This window comes from Struthio camelus, chromosome 4 (assembly GCF_040807025.1).
Source record: "Struthio camelus isolate bStrCam1 chromosome 4, bStrCam1.hap1, whole genome shotgun sequence".
Classification (NCBI taxonomy): Eukaryota; Metazoa; Chordata; class Aves; order Struthioniformes; family Struthionidae; genus Struthio; species Struthio camelus.
In genome coordinates, this window is record NC_090945.1 from 56,992,399 (window position 1) to 57,010,902 (window position 18,504).

The following is an 18,504-nucleotide window of genomic DNA, read 5'->3' on the forward strand; positions in this document are numbered from 1 at the left end:
TGCCCGCCGGCTCCGCCGCCCGCTGCCCAGCTCGCTACGGCGCTGGAGGCAAACCGCTCTCCCCTTCGGGATCTTGAGAGCTACCCCGATCCTTTCCGCGCAGCCTCGAAGGCTTTGAACAAACAAACGCTAAAGCTGCGCGTTTTGCTAGCTTTCTGCCCCCAAGCGCTGCGCGCCGTTAGCTTCAGGCCCCGGGCTCAGGGAGGGGACGTCTGCACGCCGTGGGGCATGGGGCTCTGCGGGGCTCGGGGGCAGTAGGGACCGGATTTGCCCCTTCGCAGCAATCTTGCCGCTGCGTGGGGCCCCACCAGCAAGCAGCGGGTGGGCAGGACCCCCGGCAGCGGGGGGGAGGGGGGGGGGACAGGCCCCGGCAAGGGAGCGGGGCCCGGCCGCGCTGCGCGGGGAGCGCGGAGCTGCCGCCGGGGCTGCGGGTGCCCCATCGGGGGCCGAGGGACAGGCAGCTGGGGCGGAGGGGGTGGCCAGAGCTCAGGCAGTGGGGAAACCCTGAAAAGCCCCGGGGCGGGGTTGGGGGGGGGGGTCTGGGCAGGAGGGCAGCGGCCGGGAGGGAGCGGTGCCTTCCACCGCGGGCCGGGTTCACCACTGCTATTGAGCAGCGCGGTCTGATCCACGATCACAGCGGGTTCAGACAGCGGATTTACTGCTGGGGAGATCCGCGTTATGGATCTGATGGACATGAGTACTGAGAACAGCAAGACTCTTCAAGGCAAGTTTTCCCCTCGTCCGTTTTTTTTTTGTTTGTTTTTAATTAGAAAGAGTTAAACTGAATTAAAGGAGGCAAATTAAATGTCTAAGGGGGGAAGCTACGTCGAAGGAGTACTAGGTTTGCTCATTTAAGCCCCGAAAGGTTACGAAAGGTCAGTACAGGCGTCGCTCAAGCACACATAACTCACATCCCTCGTGCAAATGCACAGTCTTTAATTGTACAGTCCGATACTTCTCGCCCACTGCCCTGTGGGACATGTGCCACTGCTCAGGGCCGGGGGTGTGCGGTGCTGGGGGGCTGCGGGCGCCGGCCCGGGCTGGCATCGGCGGCTCTCTCGTACCTGCGAGCCCCCAGGGACACACAGCGCCGGCCCCAGGGAAACGCCACCCCCGGGAACTGGCAGCTCCTCTGCTCTTCACTTATTTCAAGAAAATCGTTGGGGCAAATTCTCACAACCAGCCGCCATATGCTCCTCTTTTCCCGACTGCCCCCATTGGGACACATCTGGCAGAAATGCTGAACGCTGTAACTGCAGCTGGAGTAAGTCGGGACCGTGCCTCGATCACATCCCGTGCTAAAAATGGAAACAAAACTGGGAAATTATATTGAGCCCCACAACGTAAAGGGCACTGCCGGAATGGCAGTCTTAATCTTTCTAAGCCTTCATTCTCAGTTTCTAAAGAGAAGCTAATTTATCGCTCCCACGGGAGTGATGAAGATAAATTCAGTCATGTTTTCAGTGCTCTTAAACATCGTCGTGACAAGCACCAAAGCAAAACGAGAGGGTAGCATTTGTTTCTTATTCACTGCACTTGCAGCAAATAAAGCTTGGGATCACTCTGAAGCATAAAAAGAAACAGTTGTTATCTGAGTAGTGGCATATGTCACTCAGGCCCTTCTACCACCGCTATGACTTCTGCACCCTCAAGGTACAGAAGTCAAGGTCTACCTTGTGGTGGATACTGTCTTGTTTCCCCTCTTACAGTAAGCAGGCCATAGGGCAAAACACATCTTGTACTGATGATTATATGCGAGTTATCTGATTTCTGCCAAATCGATGACAGCTGAGGGCTCTCCCGTATCTTTCCCTTGGTGCAGTCTCCTCCAGCCAGCTTCTGCTTGGGGCAAAACGTAGAGGAGCTCATCATTTTTGAGATTTCCGTGGCATTCTCATTTTAGCTGGCTGGTTAACATTGACCACCAGCTTCAAAAGCTATGGTGAAATAAGGGGGGCAGACAGATAAGCAGTATGATCACACAATCCTTATTTCCTTAGAAAACCGAAGCTAAGAAGGAATATTAAATAGGTAGCTGAGCACTGCCTGTCTTGTGTACGGAATGAGGCAAGGATACTGGGTGTGGAGGGGGGGCGGGATAGAAAACTGTACCATAGGAAAAAAAAACTGCATCGAAATATCAGTGCACAAGGTAAATGAGTTAAATTTCCTTAGGAAGATTATTGCTTTTTTTTTTTTCCTTTTGTTTTCTAGCTGTGGAATGCTAGACTTCAAAACCCTCCAATACTTTTTCCGCAAGTAGGGACTCAGACAATTGCTGTCACACTAACCTGGACTCTCCAGAGCTAGGTCCAGGTCCTGAGTTTGTCCTAATCTTCTGCGATGCGTTGGGACAAATTGTGTCATTGTTTCTTTTTTGTGAAAGGGGAATGATGGAACTTCTTGTAACAGGAATACTTGGAAATAAAAAGAAATGTTGATGATGGTAATTATCTGAGTAGTATAGTATAGTTTATATAGTATATTTATATATTAACATGTTACTATCTCCTGTTAGCCATTGAAAGGTGCATGCAAACATTGATTAACACAAATAATAACAACTTATTTCATTTTCTGTCCTTTTTAAAGAAAGAGTGAAGAACTGCAATGAAGACATTGCTTATCATGTATTTCTAGAGAAGACAAATTCCAGAGGCGTGGGGAAGTACCCATATTTCCACCGAGCTGCATCTCTTCACAGTTACACTGAAAATAGCTGCATTCTATGAAGAAATATCTTTACAGTTTTAAGATACCTTTAAGTGGCACGTGTGACTCAATGTAAAGTTGTTTCTCCTTCAGCTGCAATATTACCCAGTCTTGGATTTTTAAGAGTATGGTTATTTTTTCTCCCTCAGCAAAGCTTTGCCTTCCCAGGGCCTTGCAGGCCAGTTGACTCCCTCCTTTTACACGATTTGGGTTACACTGCCCAGAAGGTGAGTAGGACTTTCTGCGGTGCTAACTCCTCCTGCTAGAGCTTCTTGGTAGGGAGAGACTGAGTGGGATTTTAGGAGCAAGCTAGACACAGGGGACCTGAAGAGCGGAACAACAGTTTCCAGAGTCCACCTCATCAGTTTTTAGGGTAATAAGAGCCAGCCCTCCCAGCCGGGCCCTTCGTGAAGTCCCCTGTGATGAAGCCACAAAGCCTTTGGCCCTCTCAGCCTGGTGAGTGAGGGGACAAACATTTGGGTAAGCAACCTCCACATCCCCTCTGCTGGAGTCTGTGTTGCTGGCCTCTATAGAGGCCCTCAGCTGAAGGAGCGGAGTAGCTGTAAAAAGGAAAAGTGATGTTTTGTCTTTGTTTTCCAAGTCTAGGTTAGAAGCTCCTCTTCCTCCTTGCTTTCCCCTTCTGCTGCACACAGAGGACATGGGCTGTCCACCAAACCCACAGTCCGTCGAGGCAGTGGGGCAGAGCCTGCACCAGGCCCTCTCCTTCCTACCCCAGACCTACCCATGCACCTGATCTCTCCTCCATGACATGACAATGTGTGGCTGTCCCGGGATTGCTCTGAATAGCTATTCTCGGCTATCATCCCTCTCCAGCATACTCTGTACTTATTCATGTTGCCTGAGCAAACAGCAGGCAGCCTTATTGCTCAGTTTCTGATTAGAAGCAGAGCAGGCAACTGAAAGCGGAGATATGCCTCTGAGCTGAAACTCCATAGTTAGGTGCGGGATCAAACACAAGAAATGTCGGGATTGTTTGAGGACGCCCTTTCCTAGGGAGTCTTGCAATAGTTTAGAGGCTGAAGTTAAAACTGCGGGTGGAGTTAGTGGGAATCCACCCAAGGAAAAAGCGTGAGTGGTAGATAACGCAGAGCATGTGAGGGGCTACTCCGTTCTGCTCATTTCCTGCCCTCCAGTACCTCAGGAACTAGGAAAAAAGTTATAGAAAGGCTCATTCGGGACGGACGTGTGGCTCCAGCCCCGTCCCGCTCCGCGCCGGCCCTCTGCGAGGAGCGCGGGCGGAGCGCGGGCTGCAGCGCGGGCGCGGGAGGGGCCCAGCCCGGCACTGCCCAGCGCGGGCTGCGGAGCGCTGCACCCCCTTCTCGGCCTGCCCCACAGAGCAGCTCTGCTCTCTGAAACTGGCCAAGACGCCTGAACAAAACCAACGCCGCAAAGACTGGATATGAGAAAAAAAAAAAAAACACCAAAGTTTTCCCTGCTTTCTGATTAACACCACCCCGCTCGGGCCGGGATAAAAGAAGCGCTTTCTTAGCTTAGCTATGAGCCGATGCGAGCGCGCAGCTCCCCTGGGCAGGAAAAGGGCCGGGCTGCGCGGACGCGGAGGGTCGGGGTGTTCCAGCCGCAGGATGGAGCGCAGCCCCGGGGACGGCGGGGGGCGCCGGGCCGGGGCAGCCGCCGGCCCCAGCGCAGCTCCGCAGCGAGCAGACGGGCGAAAGCTGCCAGACGCGCTGCGGCCGTGCGCTGTCTCCGGTTATAAAGTAACACAAAGCTGCTCAGAGAGCCGGGCTTAGAAAAGCTGCTTCATTTGCATTCTGCTGTGCGAGAGCAAGGTCCCTTCCCCCCCCACCCCTTCCCCTCTCCCATCCAGCCGAAGTCGTAGGGTAATAGAAAACATATTCAGGTTAGTAGCTGATGGCATTTATTTGTATTCTTTATAGAGTTCTGACACAAACCAATGTTTTCATCGTACAAAGGATTGCAAACAAACATACCCTTCCCCAGCCAGTCCACCTTCGCTGCTTGAACTAGGCTGGCACTTAGGAAAAAAAGAAGAAAAAAAATCTCGTCTGATCTCATTTATTTAAATAAATATAAATATAAATTTTATATAAAGCTATTCACAAAAATCCGACATCCCAAACCCAAACGACTGATCTTTAGTTATTTATTCTATTTTTTTTAAGAAGCCCTTCCAGGAAGTCCTCAGCCCTACAGGATTTTTTTGTTTGAGTTTCCTAACGTTTCGACTTTCGGTTCAAAATATTTTTTTTTTCCTTTAAACTGCCTTGGGGGAAAGGAGAGGGGAGGAACCCTGGGCCGTGCGAATCCAGTCCCGTGTTACATGTTAGGAAGAGCAGGTGCCTGCTCCTGGAGTTACATAAATAACTTTTTAGTTGAACTCTCACGACTAAAACATTTACATTCCAAAAATATATTTATCTGTATCTATTACTGTGACCGGATTAAAATTAACCTGCCGGCCGGCGAGCTCAGCCCCGTGCGCGGCCGCCCCGCGGGGCTGCGCCAGGTGCGCCGCGCTGCCGCCGCCGCGCCTGGGCCGGGAGCTCGCGGTGCCGCGGCCGGGCGGGCAGCCGGCCCGGGCTCCTATAGCGGCGAGATCTCTTTATCCTCGGTCGCCGATGAGGGCGATAAAGATTCTTCGTCCTCTGACCTGGGGTAATGCCCCTGGCTGGTGCTGCACTTGCAGCCCCCGTGCGAGTTTCGCTGGGTGCCTTTGCCTTCTTTCTTGTGTTTCACCCTTCTGTTTTGGAACCAGATTTTCACTTGCTTCTCGGACAGGTTCAGGTAGGTGGCTATCTCGATCCTCCGCAGTCGGGACAGGTACATGTTGGAGGAGAATTCTCTCTCCAGCTCCAAGAGCTGGGTGCTGGTGAAAGCTGTCCTCATCCTTTTCCCGTTTTGAAGTTGGCTGGAATCGGAGCCTCCTGAACGGGGCAGAAACAAGAATTTACGTGGGACGGGAGAAAAAAAGAAGGGGGGGGGGGAAGACAGCCCTGCGCTTGCCCGAAGTTTTGCATCCGACTGCCCAACCGCAGCCGGGCCACAGAGCCGCTCCCCTGGGGCAGCACGTTGCAAAATCTCCTTTGGGGACACCCTTCTCCCGCTGCCCTCCCCTCCTTGCCCTCCCCGGCCGGCCGCAGGGCTCCTACCCATGCCGAGGCAGTGAAACCTCCGGGGGTCGCTCACGCTGTAGGTCGTGGCGGCGCAGGTAGGTGCGTGGTGCGCCGGGTGCCCCAGGGCGGCGGCGGCGGGCACGGAGGCGGCGGGCGGCGGGTGCTGCGGCGGGTGGTGAGCGTGGCCCGCCCGCGGGCAGCACTGGGCCTCGCCGCCGCCGCCGGGGAACTGGCTCTTGAGCAGGGGGATGGCCCCGCCGCCGCCGCCGCCGCCGCCGCGGGAGGAGTGCAGGTGCGAGGTGACACAGAGCGGGCAGACGCAGAAGGCGCCGCTCTTGCGGGACGGGCAGCCCGGGCCCGATACCGACATGACGAGGGGGGACGGCATGCTGAGAGGGATGAAGAAGTCCTGGCCGTGGTGATGCTCAGGCAGGGACGGAGCTGGCCTCGAGGAGTCTTTGATGATTAAGGAGTCGACATAGAAAGACCGTGACATTTCGGAGGGCTGCTGAAGCCGGCGGCCGGCTCTCCCGAAAGTCTGCTTTTCCTTCTTGGCCAAGTTGCCACTGAAGTCCTGGCGAGGCGAGAAGGTGCTTATGTTTGAGAGCTGAACAAAAGGGTCCCTGGAGAGGGCTGGTCTTAAAGTCCCCCCGCCTGGATCCCCTGCGCCGGGGTTTTATATCAACTATTTAAACACGTGATTGCTGAAAGCCTCGCAGTTCTAAATCTCCTCGGCTTCCCAAGCCCGCAGGAGAGGCTGCCGAGGGAGGGCAAACCGGGGGGGGGGGCACAGAGTGTGCCTGCTCGCTCGCCGCCCGATGACTTCAGTCCTTCACCTCCGCCTCCGTCCCGGATAAATTATAGGAGCCGGGAAGCCGGGGTGGGGGCAGCTGCCCCGAGCTGCGGTGCAGCCCCGTCACATGTCAGGCACATCCCCCTGTCAACAAACCCGCCGGTTTAAAAATCGGCTTGAGGGAGTCTCTGCCCGGGGGGGGGGGGGGGAAGCTTCCCGGAGCACCACGATCCTTCCCCCCGCGGGGAGGGCAGCAGGTGATGTGCGGAAACACGCGGTCCTTGCCGCCTGCTCGGGCCAAGGAGCACCCACGGCGCTCTGACTGCCAGGGAGGCGCGGGACCAACACCCTTCCCCGGGTCTGGTCCGCTCACTGCACGCCGGGGCTCTGCCAGGAGGCCCTTTCCAGACCAGAGGAGCTAAGGTCATAAATGCAGACATAGATAGAAAATAGGGATCGTGTCTGTGTGCGCGCGCATATGTATGTACTACTTTTTTTTTTTTTTTGCCCTTTTCAACCCCCGTGAATCTTGCCAAATTGGCAATTACTTCAGCGGACAAAACCTTCAAATATCTGGACACTTCTCAGCCAAACGCTATCAAAACGGAAAACTTCCAAGTGAACTTCCCAGATCGCTTCAGGACTCCAGCGCGCAGAGCTAATGAAAGGCGAACATGTCAGAGAGGGATTCTTTGATCTCCACCAAGTTTGCTGAAGCAATCATTCAAAGTAAAATTGGATAAACAGCTAAATACGGTCGGTGGCTCCTGAGCATTTCAGATTGCATTAAAAAGCCAAGGTATTTGCAGCATATTACACGATTTTCCAATGACCTGTTTTATGGGAGTTTAAGAAGAGACTTATCGTTAATAGAACAGCGATCGCATTCTTGTTTGGCAAATGTGAAGCGGAGTTTAAAATGACCACGTATCCAATTCCACTTGACTCTGGAAAGGGAAGTGACAATTGTGCTCTAAAGCAGAAAATACAGAATACGCTTGATTACCAGAGACTGAGCAAAGGCTAGGAATCGAATCAACAGCCTTCACGTGTTTAAAAGCGGTCATCGCGCACAAGAGCCGGACCGGGACACGGACATCCTACAAGTCCCCAGGCACATCCGCTGTTTAAATCGCTGCTAAAACCTTGCAAAAAGTTGCTGCTTGCTCGGCCGCCTTCTAACCGAGACGGTACTTCCACTCATCCCCGCATCCCTCAACGGTGCGGCTCAAGCCCTACCGAAGAAAGGCCCCGCCCGGTCCTCGGCCGGGGCCGCCGTGCGGACAGGGCGCCCCAGGCAAGGGCCGGCCGGCCGGACCCCGCTCCCCCCGCGGCCGCGGCCGCGGCCGCCCCCGCTGCCTTTAGCAGACACAGCGAAACCGAGCTTTAAGGACACTCTGCGCTCGGCGAACTGAGGATTTATGGATGGCAATTAAAGTTTTATGAATTGCAGCTGAGGCTGGTTATGGAGCTATTTGAATGTGATTAGAATTCAATTAGAAAGTGTTTACCGGTCGGCGGGGCTCCGCAGAGTAAACAGACAGCTATTCCAGCAATGCGCTAATCCCACGTCTTGTGACAACAATTAGGGACTCGCAGGGTTTAGGCGGGTCAGCTCCGACCTCACCTTCTTTTCCCCAAACCGCTGCCGAGGATGGCGCGCTCCCCGAGGCCCCGAGGAGGTGGGCGCGGGCGGCGGCAGCGCAGGGCCCCGGCCCGCTCCCGCTCTCCGGGCAGCCCGGCGAGGCGCTAGGGACCGCTGCCCCCGCGATGCGAGGCTGCCAGGGAAGGGGCTCTGCCTCCTGAGCCTCTGGAGGGGCCAACGCGATTTTAATTACGGTCACAGCGGCCAGTTATGGGATTTTGCCCAGATCTCCCCATGTAACACCAGTTCTTATCTGGCGGAGATTTGGATTCATCTCTGTTTTTCCTTTTCTTGTCTCTCTCTCTCTTTTTTTTTTCTTTTTTTACGAGAGGCTACTGTGGAAAAGGGTGAACCGCCGCCTTCAGTGGAACGACCTCTGTCTGCAATGATAGAGCAGATCTGGGGAGGGGGCTGTCGTAAGGGAAGTCAGACAGAGTAAGAGTCAGATCAAAATTGCAATTTGTAATTGTTATAATAAACCATGTGCAGTGATAAAAAAGAGAAGAAAAAAATAGGAAAAGAAAAAGCCACCGCTGAAAGCAAGAGCAAGAAGTGATTTGAAAGCAAAGATATCCCAAACCAGGCGGAATGATGTAAGGCGTGCGCCCACATCACATCGGCCTCGTTACAATTTTATTTTTCAATAATTCTGTCCGATAAAATTTCATTGTCCATTAAGTAATCCCCGAAATGAGAGCTCTTATGAGCCTATAATGAGCTCTAATTGCTACGACTGGGAGAGCCACGTGGAAGGATTTAGAAGGTATTAAGCAGTTGGGTACAGAGCACAGGCTGTTACCTAGCCATTACTTTCATAATTCAAGGAGAAAATTAGTCCTTTTAAGGGAAAATCCTTTGATTCCCTTCATTCTGCTCGGGGTGACAGAGTATAGCTTTGTCTGCCTTTAGTTCAAGACAGTGTAACAAATGAGAATGTAACGAAATTGCCCCCTTTTGAAAGTGGAGCAGTTCAAAAAGAACATCAGAGCCGCTCCCCTGGTCTGCAAAGTGTAGGACTGGGTGCTGGTTCCTCTTTTCTTCCAGATGTCTCTAACACCTTTATGTAGAAGAGATTCACGGCTTAAATGACAAAAGCAACTCTTTCCCTTCCCTCCCCCACCCCCTTAGCTGCAAAAGAAAAAGAAACGCCCGCTCGGAGAAAGCGGCTGCTTTCAGACACACATCTCCGCCGATTTCACAGGAGGATCTGCCTCCGCGGAAAACGCCTCGTCTTAGGGGCGCATTTCGACAAGCAAAAATCTCCGCGGAGCGGCCGCGGCGCGCCCCCAGGCCCTACGCGCGCTGGGGACCTGCGGCGGCGCTGCGCGGGGCCGCCCCAGGCTGCGCCCGTCCCCGGGCGGGAGCGCAGTGCGTGTAGAAACGAGGGGCCGCTGGCTGTTGCGTTGTAATCGCATTTATTCACTAATCCAACATTGATTTCATATTAGTTTCCAAAGTAATCAGCGCTCTCGAAGCTGGGTTTTTTAAAGCGAGCGCAAGCAAAAGACAGGACTTGCCCCCAGCTCCCATTAATGAGGTCATTATAAAAGCGTGAACAAGTCTGTTAATGTTTTATTGAAAGCGCATCGTTAACTTGTATCCATCCTTTTCTGAAAGTGGCATTGTGATATTGCTGTCTGTGGCACATCTTACCCAATATAGCCCGAGTTTTCTCCATTATCTGTAACCAAGCAACACTTTCTGAATACCAAAAATTGAAAAGAACCGCTTAGTCTTCAAGAAAGTCCTCAATAATAGTGGAAAAGAACAAAGATCCAGGAGACAACAAAATGCCACAGGGGTGACTTTTCATGAGCAATTATCTCTCATTAATCAGAAGAACAGCTGCAATATTAATTTTCTCTCTTTCTTCCTCTCTTTTCACAGTCCCCAACATTTGAATAATCATAAATTTTGATTTCATGGAGTAGCAACATTGCTAGTGACTTTGAGACACAAGCTACCTACACAAGGCGCGCGCTTTGCAACTAGCTCTTATTTTAAGCCTGCCAAAGAATAAAGTGAGGAACAGAAAAGAGAGAAAAAGGTTGGGTTAGGTTGTTCCCCCCTGCTTCCCTCGAGCATGGATTAAACCAGGGGACTGTCCCCGCGGCAGCCCTTTCCCTCCACCCCTGCCTTTTTCGCTGATGGAAAGTAACAGGCGAATGTACCAAGTGTCTGCACTAGCTTAAAGCGTGGGAGTTTCAACAACCTCGCTGTCCATTTAACTTCCAAACATGAAGCCAAGCGTTGTAGATCTGTCCAAAGAGACAATCTTTGGGCGTAACATGCATTGTAAGACATCAAAAGGCCCTGGCGTTATATGCACTAAGAAGTGCATTCAGCAAGAAGGGTGCAATGCCTCTCTTTTCAGGGTCTCAGGCGCTGATTGTTTAACAAGCGATGTCGCCGCAGCAAGAAAACCGCGCTCCTCCAAAGATTAGGATGTAACACTAAAACTCGCCTTTTGGATTTCAAAGAATCTCATTAGGGGCAGGGGCTGGCGACCGCTACGCTGGAAAAGACGTGCATTAGGCATGGGAGAGGGCGAGCACAGTGCTGGCTACTTAGCTTCTCGCTGCCCAGGGCACAGGGCAAAACCGAGGCTTCTGCAGCGCCCAGGAGCTGGGACACAGCTTTGGGCTCGCAGCTTCTCCCCTGTCCCTTGCTGGGAAGTGAGACTCCACCACCCCTCCACCTCTCAGGGCACCCAAATTTCTCTCGGCGGCCCCGGCAGGGAGACACTTGTGGCTCCGCACAGGCCGGCTCGCAGGCAGACGCTTCTCCCCGGAGACCTGCTCGCAGCCAGGCAGCGACTAACGAGTTCACGCAAAGGATTTGCGGGCTGCCTGCATGCTAAGGGATGGGGGGGAGGTCTCGTAACCACCGCCCCGCAGATGCAGCGCCGGTCCACATTCCCCAATGCGCTTCCCTTTTTGGGGGGTGATTTCCTCCGCCTCCAGCCCGTTTCCCGGGCATGAATTACCTCAGGTCAATTTTGCACGGCATGATTCCTCCCCGGGAAGGAGCATGGCTGAGAGACCTGCAGAGCCACCGCACACTCCTCCCTCTCCTGTCCCTCTCCTGAGGAGAAAGGACGGGCGCCCGGCTCCCCTTCTCCGCAGCTGCCGAGCCCCTCTTGTCCCTTAAGCGCCCTTCCGCACCCTGCCCTGCTTGTGCCCCATCCCAAACGGGTGAGTAGTCGCGCAGTCCCTGCACTGGCGGAGCAGCAGGCGCAGCGCGCCTTCCCCTGCCGCGGGCAGCCCAGAGTGCCGGTAGCGGCGACGCAGGATCCTGCCGGAGCGCGGAGTGCTGCTTTCCTCTCCTCTCTTGCTGGGAGAGAAACCTGCCTCCTCTTTCACCCTCTCGTACCCCCGGGAGAAATCGCATTGCTCTTGCTGCACTTCTTGGGTGCTTGTCACCCAGATCTTTTTGTATCTGAATTGAATTAAACATCCATATGAGTCCTTTGAGATGGCTGCAATCACTCACATTTGAGTGACTGCTTCAAAACTGCCTCAGCAGCAGCCTTCAGTGTACTCTATTTCTTCATGGCCTTATTCTGTCTTAAATCGTCACCGTGCAGGCCTACTATGATAACTTAGATAACTTCTGTTTACTCTAACCTGACAATCAATGAACAACAGGCCTTATTCTGCTATTGCTTCTTACTGGGAGTAGGAATGTTCATTATTTGTTTTGCAAGGTTCTTGAAAGACTCAGATCTGTACTTAGATATGTGGGCCTAAATCCTTCTTCTCTTCCTCCTCAACTGTCTTGAAAAGAGTATTAGCTCATTGATGAATTCTCCTCAGTGTCTGGATGCAAAGGAAGCTTCTTTTTTGGACCTGCTCATGGTAGCGGAAAAGTCTACAATGGAGAGTCTGTACTGTCCTCCCGCAAGAGACACTGGGGAGGAGACAAATGAGGAAAAGTCTAGCGAGATTATTGGTCTCTGCAGTCTTGTCTGGTGCTTCTCTGAGCCTGGCTTTACCTGGAACTCTTTAGACATGGGGCAACACCACGCGAGACACAGCAGTCTGGGCCCTGCTTTCAGTAACGGCCTTTGTTCAGAGTTCCTGCAGCTAAAACCATTGGTCACTTGCAGATGACAAGTCTGAGGGAAAATTGTGCTGGCCTAACTTTAAAGGGAATAAAGTTAAACCTCTGCAACGGCATCAGTGGAGGTTAATAGCAGGAGATGAAGCTGAAACTCCAAACTCATTTGAGTCAGCATGGGTATTCAAAACGCTGTCTGTGGACTGTGGAACATGCCTGTCTTGAACAGTTTTGCTTTGCACATTGATGCGTCAGAAAGTAACATACGAGAGTGACGCTTTGTGGTAATTCAGGCAATGATCCAACAAAGGCCATGAGCTTCTGAGTGATACTGAGCATACAGCTATTTCATTTCCATCCTTGAAATTCCATCCTCATGCATCTCCATCCTTAGAAGTTGAGGTTAGGTTGAAGCAATCTGCTTGTCAGTGACCAAAAAGCAGAATTTGAATTTGCTTCCAGGGGAAATACTGCTTTCTTAGCCAGATTAACACGGATGCATTATGAGATAAACAGCTTGAGAGAAAAATAAGGTGGTCCTCAAACATATTTCATTAAAGAAATATATATTTCATTATAGGAGCTGTCTGAATTTTAGTCTGAATATTGTATGAATTTTGAGTTCACCTCGTCTAACCTAAACAAATAAAATGATTATCCTTTCTTTCCTTTTTTATGGATCAAATGCATGGATATAGGATAGTTCAAGAAGTGCAAAGTGATCAAGTAACTTCCTAAAGGACAGGTGACACCAGTCCTGTGAAGACCGGAAGTAGAGGGTAATACTGGACAGAGTTCCTCAAGGATTAATCCCAGAGGCAGTTGAATTACTTAATTTAATTTATTTTCTTAACTAATAAGACTACACTAGTCAGAGTAAAGAAGAAAAGTCAGTATCTGCAGAAACTGGAGATCCGTACTGGAAGAAGAGGATTCCTTGAAGAGAGGAGTAACAGAAGTGCAACGATAAAGCCAAGGCCATGCTCAATGGCTGAAAATGACATTCTGTCCGAGACCCCTGGACACATTAATCCATGTTTATGTAACATCAGTGTGACATGGGCAGGGGGGAGATCATTACTACCTTAGCGTGGAACAAGCAAGGTCATGCCACTAACAGGAAGGAAATACTAATGCTAACACTAGTTGGTGGGGAAAACTCATCTTGAACAGTGTACAGATTTGGATGTGCATAGTCAGAAAAGACTAAATTGGAACAGATCCAGAGAAGGGCATTTAGCATTTTGAGACGAACACGGACCCTCATGGGAAGAGAAGACTCAAAGGTTGGCTTATCTACTCTATCAAAATGAAGACTGGAGGAGACATGACTCTTCCAGTGAGAATGAAGAGCTGTTCCATCTAAAGAAGAGTATCAGCACAAGAACAAATGTATATGTCCTGACCACACATAAATTTAGTCCAGAAATTTGAAAAAGGCTTCCAAGTATCAGAGAAGTTCCAAAACTCATAGTGGGATTTACCAGCAGAAATAAGAAATGGAAGTATTTTTAAGATAATGCTTGATACGTTTCTGACCAGGGCTATACAACATAGTCCCTGAAATTACAGGACTTTTTCCTGGAGTTAAGATGTACCCCAACTGCTAACTATCCATTTTGACATAGACAGTACTGACTTACACATGAGTAAGTTACTGATTATTTGAGACAATGTATTTTGTAAGAAAGCTGCTGAATTGATATTCCTAGAAACCAAGGTCCGCAGAGCAGCTAGAATATGGGTAGAAGCGGCACTCTGGTGCATTTTCCCTGTCCTGTATCCCGTACCATCCCTGTTCACTGCCTGATTAATGTTCTGGGCATCGCCTCTTGTCCAAGAAAACTGATGCTTGTTTCCTTTTCCTTTTTTACCTTTCCTTTTCTTTTTCCATTCGCTGTTAAGACAATAGATGCAAGAAGCCGTTTGTGCTAAAATGGTGTCATTTTCAAATCTCAGATTATTTCCTAGAAATCAGTCTGATTTCGGTATGATCTGGAAACCTCTAAGAGAAAGAAACTTACCATCTCATTTCTCCAGCTCCCTTTCCACAGTATAGTCTTAGCTTTGTCCAAGCAGCTAGTATGTGAACACAAATCTGTAATACACGTGGCCGGAAGCAACCCTTTTAGAGTTTCATCCTTTTATATGTATTTGCAACCTTAATTTAAAATAAAGAGAAAAACACACAGGTATCAGGAAGCAAAATCTCTGTGAAATACAGGCCAGATGTAGTCAACTTCTTGCTTTGCTATAAAGAAAGTTAGTTCTTAAAGAAGTACACAATACCAGCACGTCAAAATGAAACCAAAATGTGATTTTATCAAAATGATATCAAAAAAGTTTTGCATAGCCTGCCTTTTATTATTTATAACTAATACACTTTCCAAACTTCTACCCCAAGTTTTGTTCTCTTAAAAAGAAAAAGAAACAAAATAATTCTTCAAATTTTATGATTTTGTGTAAGTATACTAGTTCACAGCTTATTTAGTATGCTATAGTGTTGAGCCTACACCGAGATCTATGGCAATCTAATGGAAAAAGAATGATAGTAGTCCAGAAGATCAATTTATCAGTGAGACCATTATTTTAGTGGACAGGAAAGAGATTAAAATGGTGGGAGGGGGGAGGCAGAAAACCCACTGGGAAGCTTCCAAAGAAGAAAGCAGTGCTGGAACATAAATCACGAGAAGATGTAACTAGGAGGGTATCAGTCATGTTTTTAAAATGAAAACAAAATACAGTTACCATTATAGATTGTCCAGATCAAAAATTTTCAGTCAAAGAAGATCCCAATGCATGAAGAAGAGCTCAGACTCAAATATCTGCAGTTTAGCATGCCAGGTCTTCTCTGCTACACTTCAGTTTAGCCAAAGAACAGAAGGAATATTAAGGCACCAGTATGCCCAGAATACAACTAATGCTACAATGCATAAGAGGTATGACCGTCTGCATCCTCTGGCATACTGAGGCACGGTCTTGTTACACTTCAGAAGAGGGAAAGGTTTGGGTAAAATACTATTCTTAGCTACACAGCTGTAAGTCAAGAGATACTCTGTAGCTATTTTGAATGATGCAGTGGGAGTAGAATTTGGCCTGATGTTTTCAAAGGTTAGTTAAATAAAATACGACCTTTTTCAGGCTAAGGGAACAAAAGAGGTCAGCTCATTCTCTAGAGCTACAAAAGGTCTTTCAAGGGTACCAGAGAAATAAAAATAAAAGCCATGATCACACCTCCTAGATGCACACATGGAAACAACACTTGTATGTCAAGGTATCACCCAATGGGAAAAATCCTGGGAGCTTTCCAATCAGTGACGGGTTTGCTAGTAATTCACCCACTGTGAGAAAGCTGTACAGATTCAAATGATCGATTTTGTCCAAGGTCCCAGAGAAAGATAGTGGTAGAACTGGGATTAGAACTAGTATCTCCTGTCTTTCAGTATTTTGCCCTAAGTAACAGCGCTTCATAAAAGATCTTTAAGAATGGCAAAGTGTCTGCCGAATATGATTGAAAGTACTTCAGCTGCTAGGGCAAAGGAAACCTAATGTAGCTTCCCCATTCCTTTGTGGGTAAGAGTTTATACAGGTTATTCTCCTGCTCTCAAGCAGATTCTGGTAGACGCTGTCTAATGTCAGGTACAAACAGATCAGTTACCTAAACTGATTTTATTCTCTGCTACAAGCTGGAACTGTTACTCCAGCCTCTTCAGTGACAGAAAATTCTACTCCAGTGTCTTACCAAGCAGAAACAAGATTTATAAATGTGATCACAAAGCACCTTTGAATCACGTGTGCAGTCCTTTGCTCTTTAGCTCTTTCACACATGCATCAAGAAACAGTAGCATTTATATGGTGCTGGGAAAACGCACAGATCTTCACTCTGCTACTTCAGGCCTGATGCTCAGGGCAGGACTGACAACAGCCAAAAATGAACTCAAAGAGAAAAAATGATCCTGAAGAGAGGCAATACCTTCCAATATCACTCTTGTTTTCAGAGAAAAGTAAATCTTTCTTCAGGTTGCAAATTACTTCCATCTCTCATACTTTGTCACAGATGTGATATCACAGATGTTGGAACTGTTAGTTGTTCTTTACTTTCCCGGAGGACCTCATACCCCAAAATGTAATATATTCTACCGTCGGAGGACCTCATACCCCAAAATGTAATATATTCTACCGTAAGTATTTTTGCCACACTTCAAACAGCTTCCCAGAACAGGAGCATCTACTTTTTTATGTTGTTAGACCAAGGACTAATCTAGCCTTGCATAAGCAGAGAGAAAGGTGCTTCCTTGGAAGCACAGGAGAGAAGTTTTTAATTTAAAGAGGTTCAGAAGGAAATAAAATTCCAAAATGTTTTTAAAGAGACTGGTGGTAGACATCTCTCTTTGCTTGTACACAATAGGTATGAATATGTTAACATACTCAAATATTAGTGAATGTTAAAGAATGCAGGGGAAATCTTAGTTGTTCATGTTTAGAGAATTTTAAATGAAAGCCCTTCCCTATTCTCTTTAGATCAACATTTGTCACAGTAATTAATGAGGAAGTAATTGTAATGTAATTTGTCAGAGTAATCTGACAGGCAAAGAATTATGTTCTCAATCCTAAAGGAATACATAGTTTTAGTTTTCTGACAGATTGGTTAGATGTGGGTGGCATAGTATAGGGTATTTGTCTCTAAGCAGGATAAAAACTTTGGCATTCTGTATATTCAAGCAAAGATGGACATATGCACTGTTCAATTCTCCTAAAATAACTTACATGAAGGCATTTTCTTATCTTAACAACAGACTGCTATATGTGATTTTTAACACTTTCTTCATATAAAAGTTACCTCAGTTATCTTCACTTTAACAGCAACCAATCTGCAGTTCAGGTGGAGTAGTTAAGTGGTTGTCAATAGTCATACAAGTCTCCCACTGTTTTTATGAGATGGTGAGTAAACAACTGAGGGATTCAGTCATGTTTACCAAGAGAAGAATACTGTCCTCAAAATAAATATAAAGGTTCAGGTGAGGCATCACAGGATGTAAAAACAGAGAAAAAAGGAAAAATAAATTCATTAAATTAAAACCCCTGTTGAAGTTCATAGGAGTGTGATTGTTCAACTCAATAGCAGCTAGACTAGCCCTGGATTTGTGTTTGGCTTTTTTGTCGGTTTGTTTGTATGCTCGTTTCTTTGTTTAGGATAGAAGTCCATTACAATTTTACCCAATTAAAAACATCTTACCTCCAGCAGGTACAACAGAGAATTCAGCCCACAGTATTCCTTAAGAGTTGTTTCCAGTACTTCCAACCAATACTTTTGGTGAACTTTTGAAAAAAGATTTGATGTTGCTTATTTCCCACTTTAAGAACACCTTAAAAAGCTAGAACTTGCTGTACTGGTTCATGTTTATATGACTCTCATGTTTGTTTTTAGTGTACTTTATACTTTGTACCTACAGCATGGAAATCCCCCCATCAATTTCAGTCCTACATCTGACTCACCTAGAATGACAAATGGATCACTTTTTGTGTGTTTCTGTTTAATAGATATGCCTGTAGAAAAAGAAAAGCAGTAAGGATTCTGTCATATCAATGAGAAGAGACGTTTAAGTGACCACACACATTTCTTATGTCAACCAGTCCTACTAAAGACAGTGTAATGCCTAAAAACATCCAAGAGTTTATTTTGGCTTTAGGTTATATGGAACACAAGTAGATTTTTAAGTCTAGCTTATTACAAATTCTTTTTTGGACTTAGGAGATTCTATTCTCAGAAATGTGTTGTCATGCGGTCCTTGAAAGAGTAGCATCATCCAGCTGCACCTGTTCACAGCTTTAACAGACTTTAAACTATGAGGAGCCTTTTCTTCATTGTATTTCAGTATCTGTTAAGGAAATTTTGAAAAGGAAGTATCTGCTTTACTTTTTATATGAGGCCTATACTTTTTGTCATTTACATATGGCTTATAAAGAGTCTCTTTCAGCAACACTATTTTCCATGTACAGATACCTTGTGAACTCATTAGCCTCACATAAAAGCAATATAGGAAGCTGAACCAAAAGGAAAGCAAAATAAATTACTTGACAGGAGGAAAGAAAAAGGAAAATAAAAACACATAGTCAAGTGGAACTGTTCATCGTATCTTTTTACTGTAAGAGTGCAATCCTACACAATAAGGACAATGACA

At 48.0% G+C, this 18,504-nt stretch overlaps 1 protein-coding gene across 5 annotated transcripts; it reads right to left on the reverse strand.

Moving 5' to 3' along the window:
- Window positions 1-918: 918 nt before the first annotated feature.
- GSX2 (GS homeobox 2) lies at window positions 919-17,677 on the reverse strand. 5 transcript variants are annotated; one of them, XR_011140724.1, is made up of 4 exons: window positions 17,559-17,663; window positions 14,347-14,483; window positions 2,292-2,417; window positions 919-1,298 (listed from the first exon to the last, which is right to left on the reverse strand). XR_011140724.1 is itself a non-coding variant. In XM_068940995.1 (4 exons), exons 2-4 carry the CDS (start codon window positions 14,347-14,349, stop codon window positions 5,296-5,298), a joined length of 882 nt encoding a protein of 293 aa, XP_068797096.1. In that variant the 5' UTR covers window positions 14,350-14,483; window positions 17,559-17,663; the 3' UTR covers window positions 5,277-5,295. The 5 variants fall into 5 exon arrangements, 3 of the variants coding, with proteins under 3 accessions (XP_068797096.1, XP_068797095.1, XP_068797097.1); XM_068940995.1 differs by lacking the exons at window positions 919-1,298; window positions 2,292-2,417 and adding exons at window positions 5,277-5,636; window positions 5,862-6,399; XM_068940994.1 differs by lacking the exons at window positions 919-1,298; window positions 2,292-2,417; window positions 17,559-17,663 and adding exons at window positions 5,277-5,636; window positions 5,862-6,399; window positions 17,163-17,445.
- Between the last annotated feature and the right edge of the window lie 827 nt (window positions 17,678-18,504).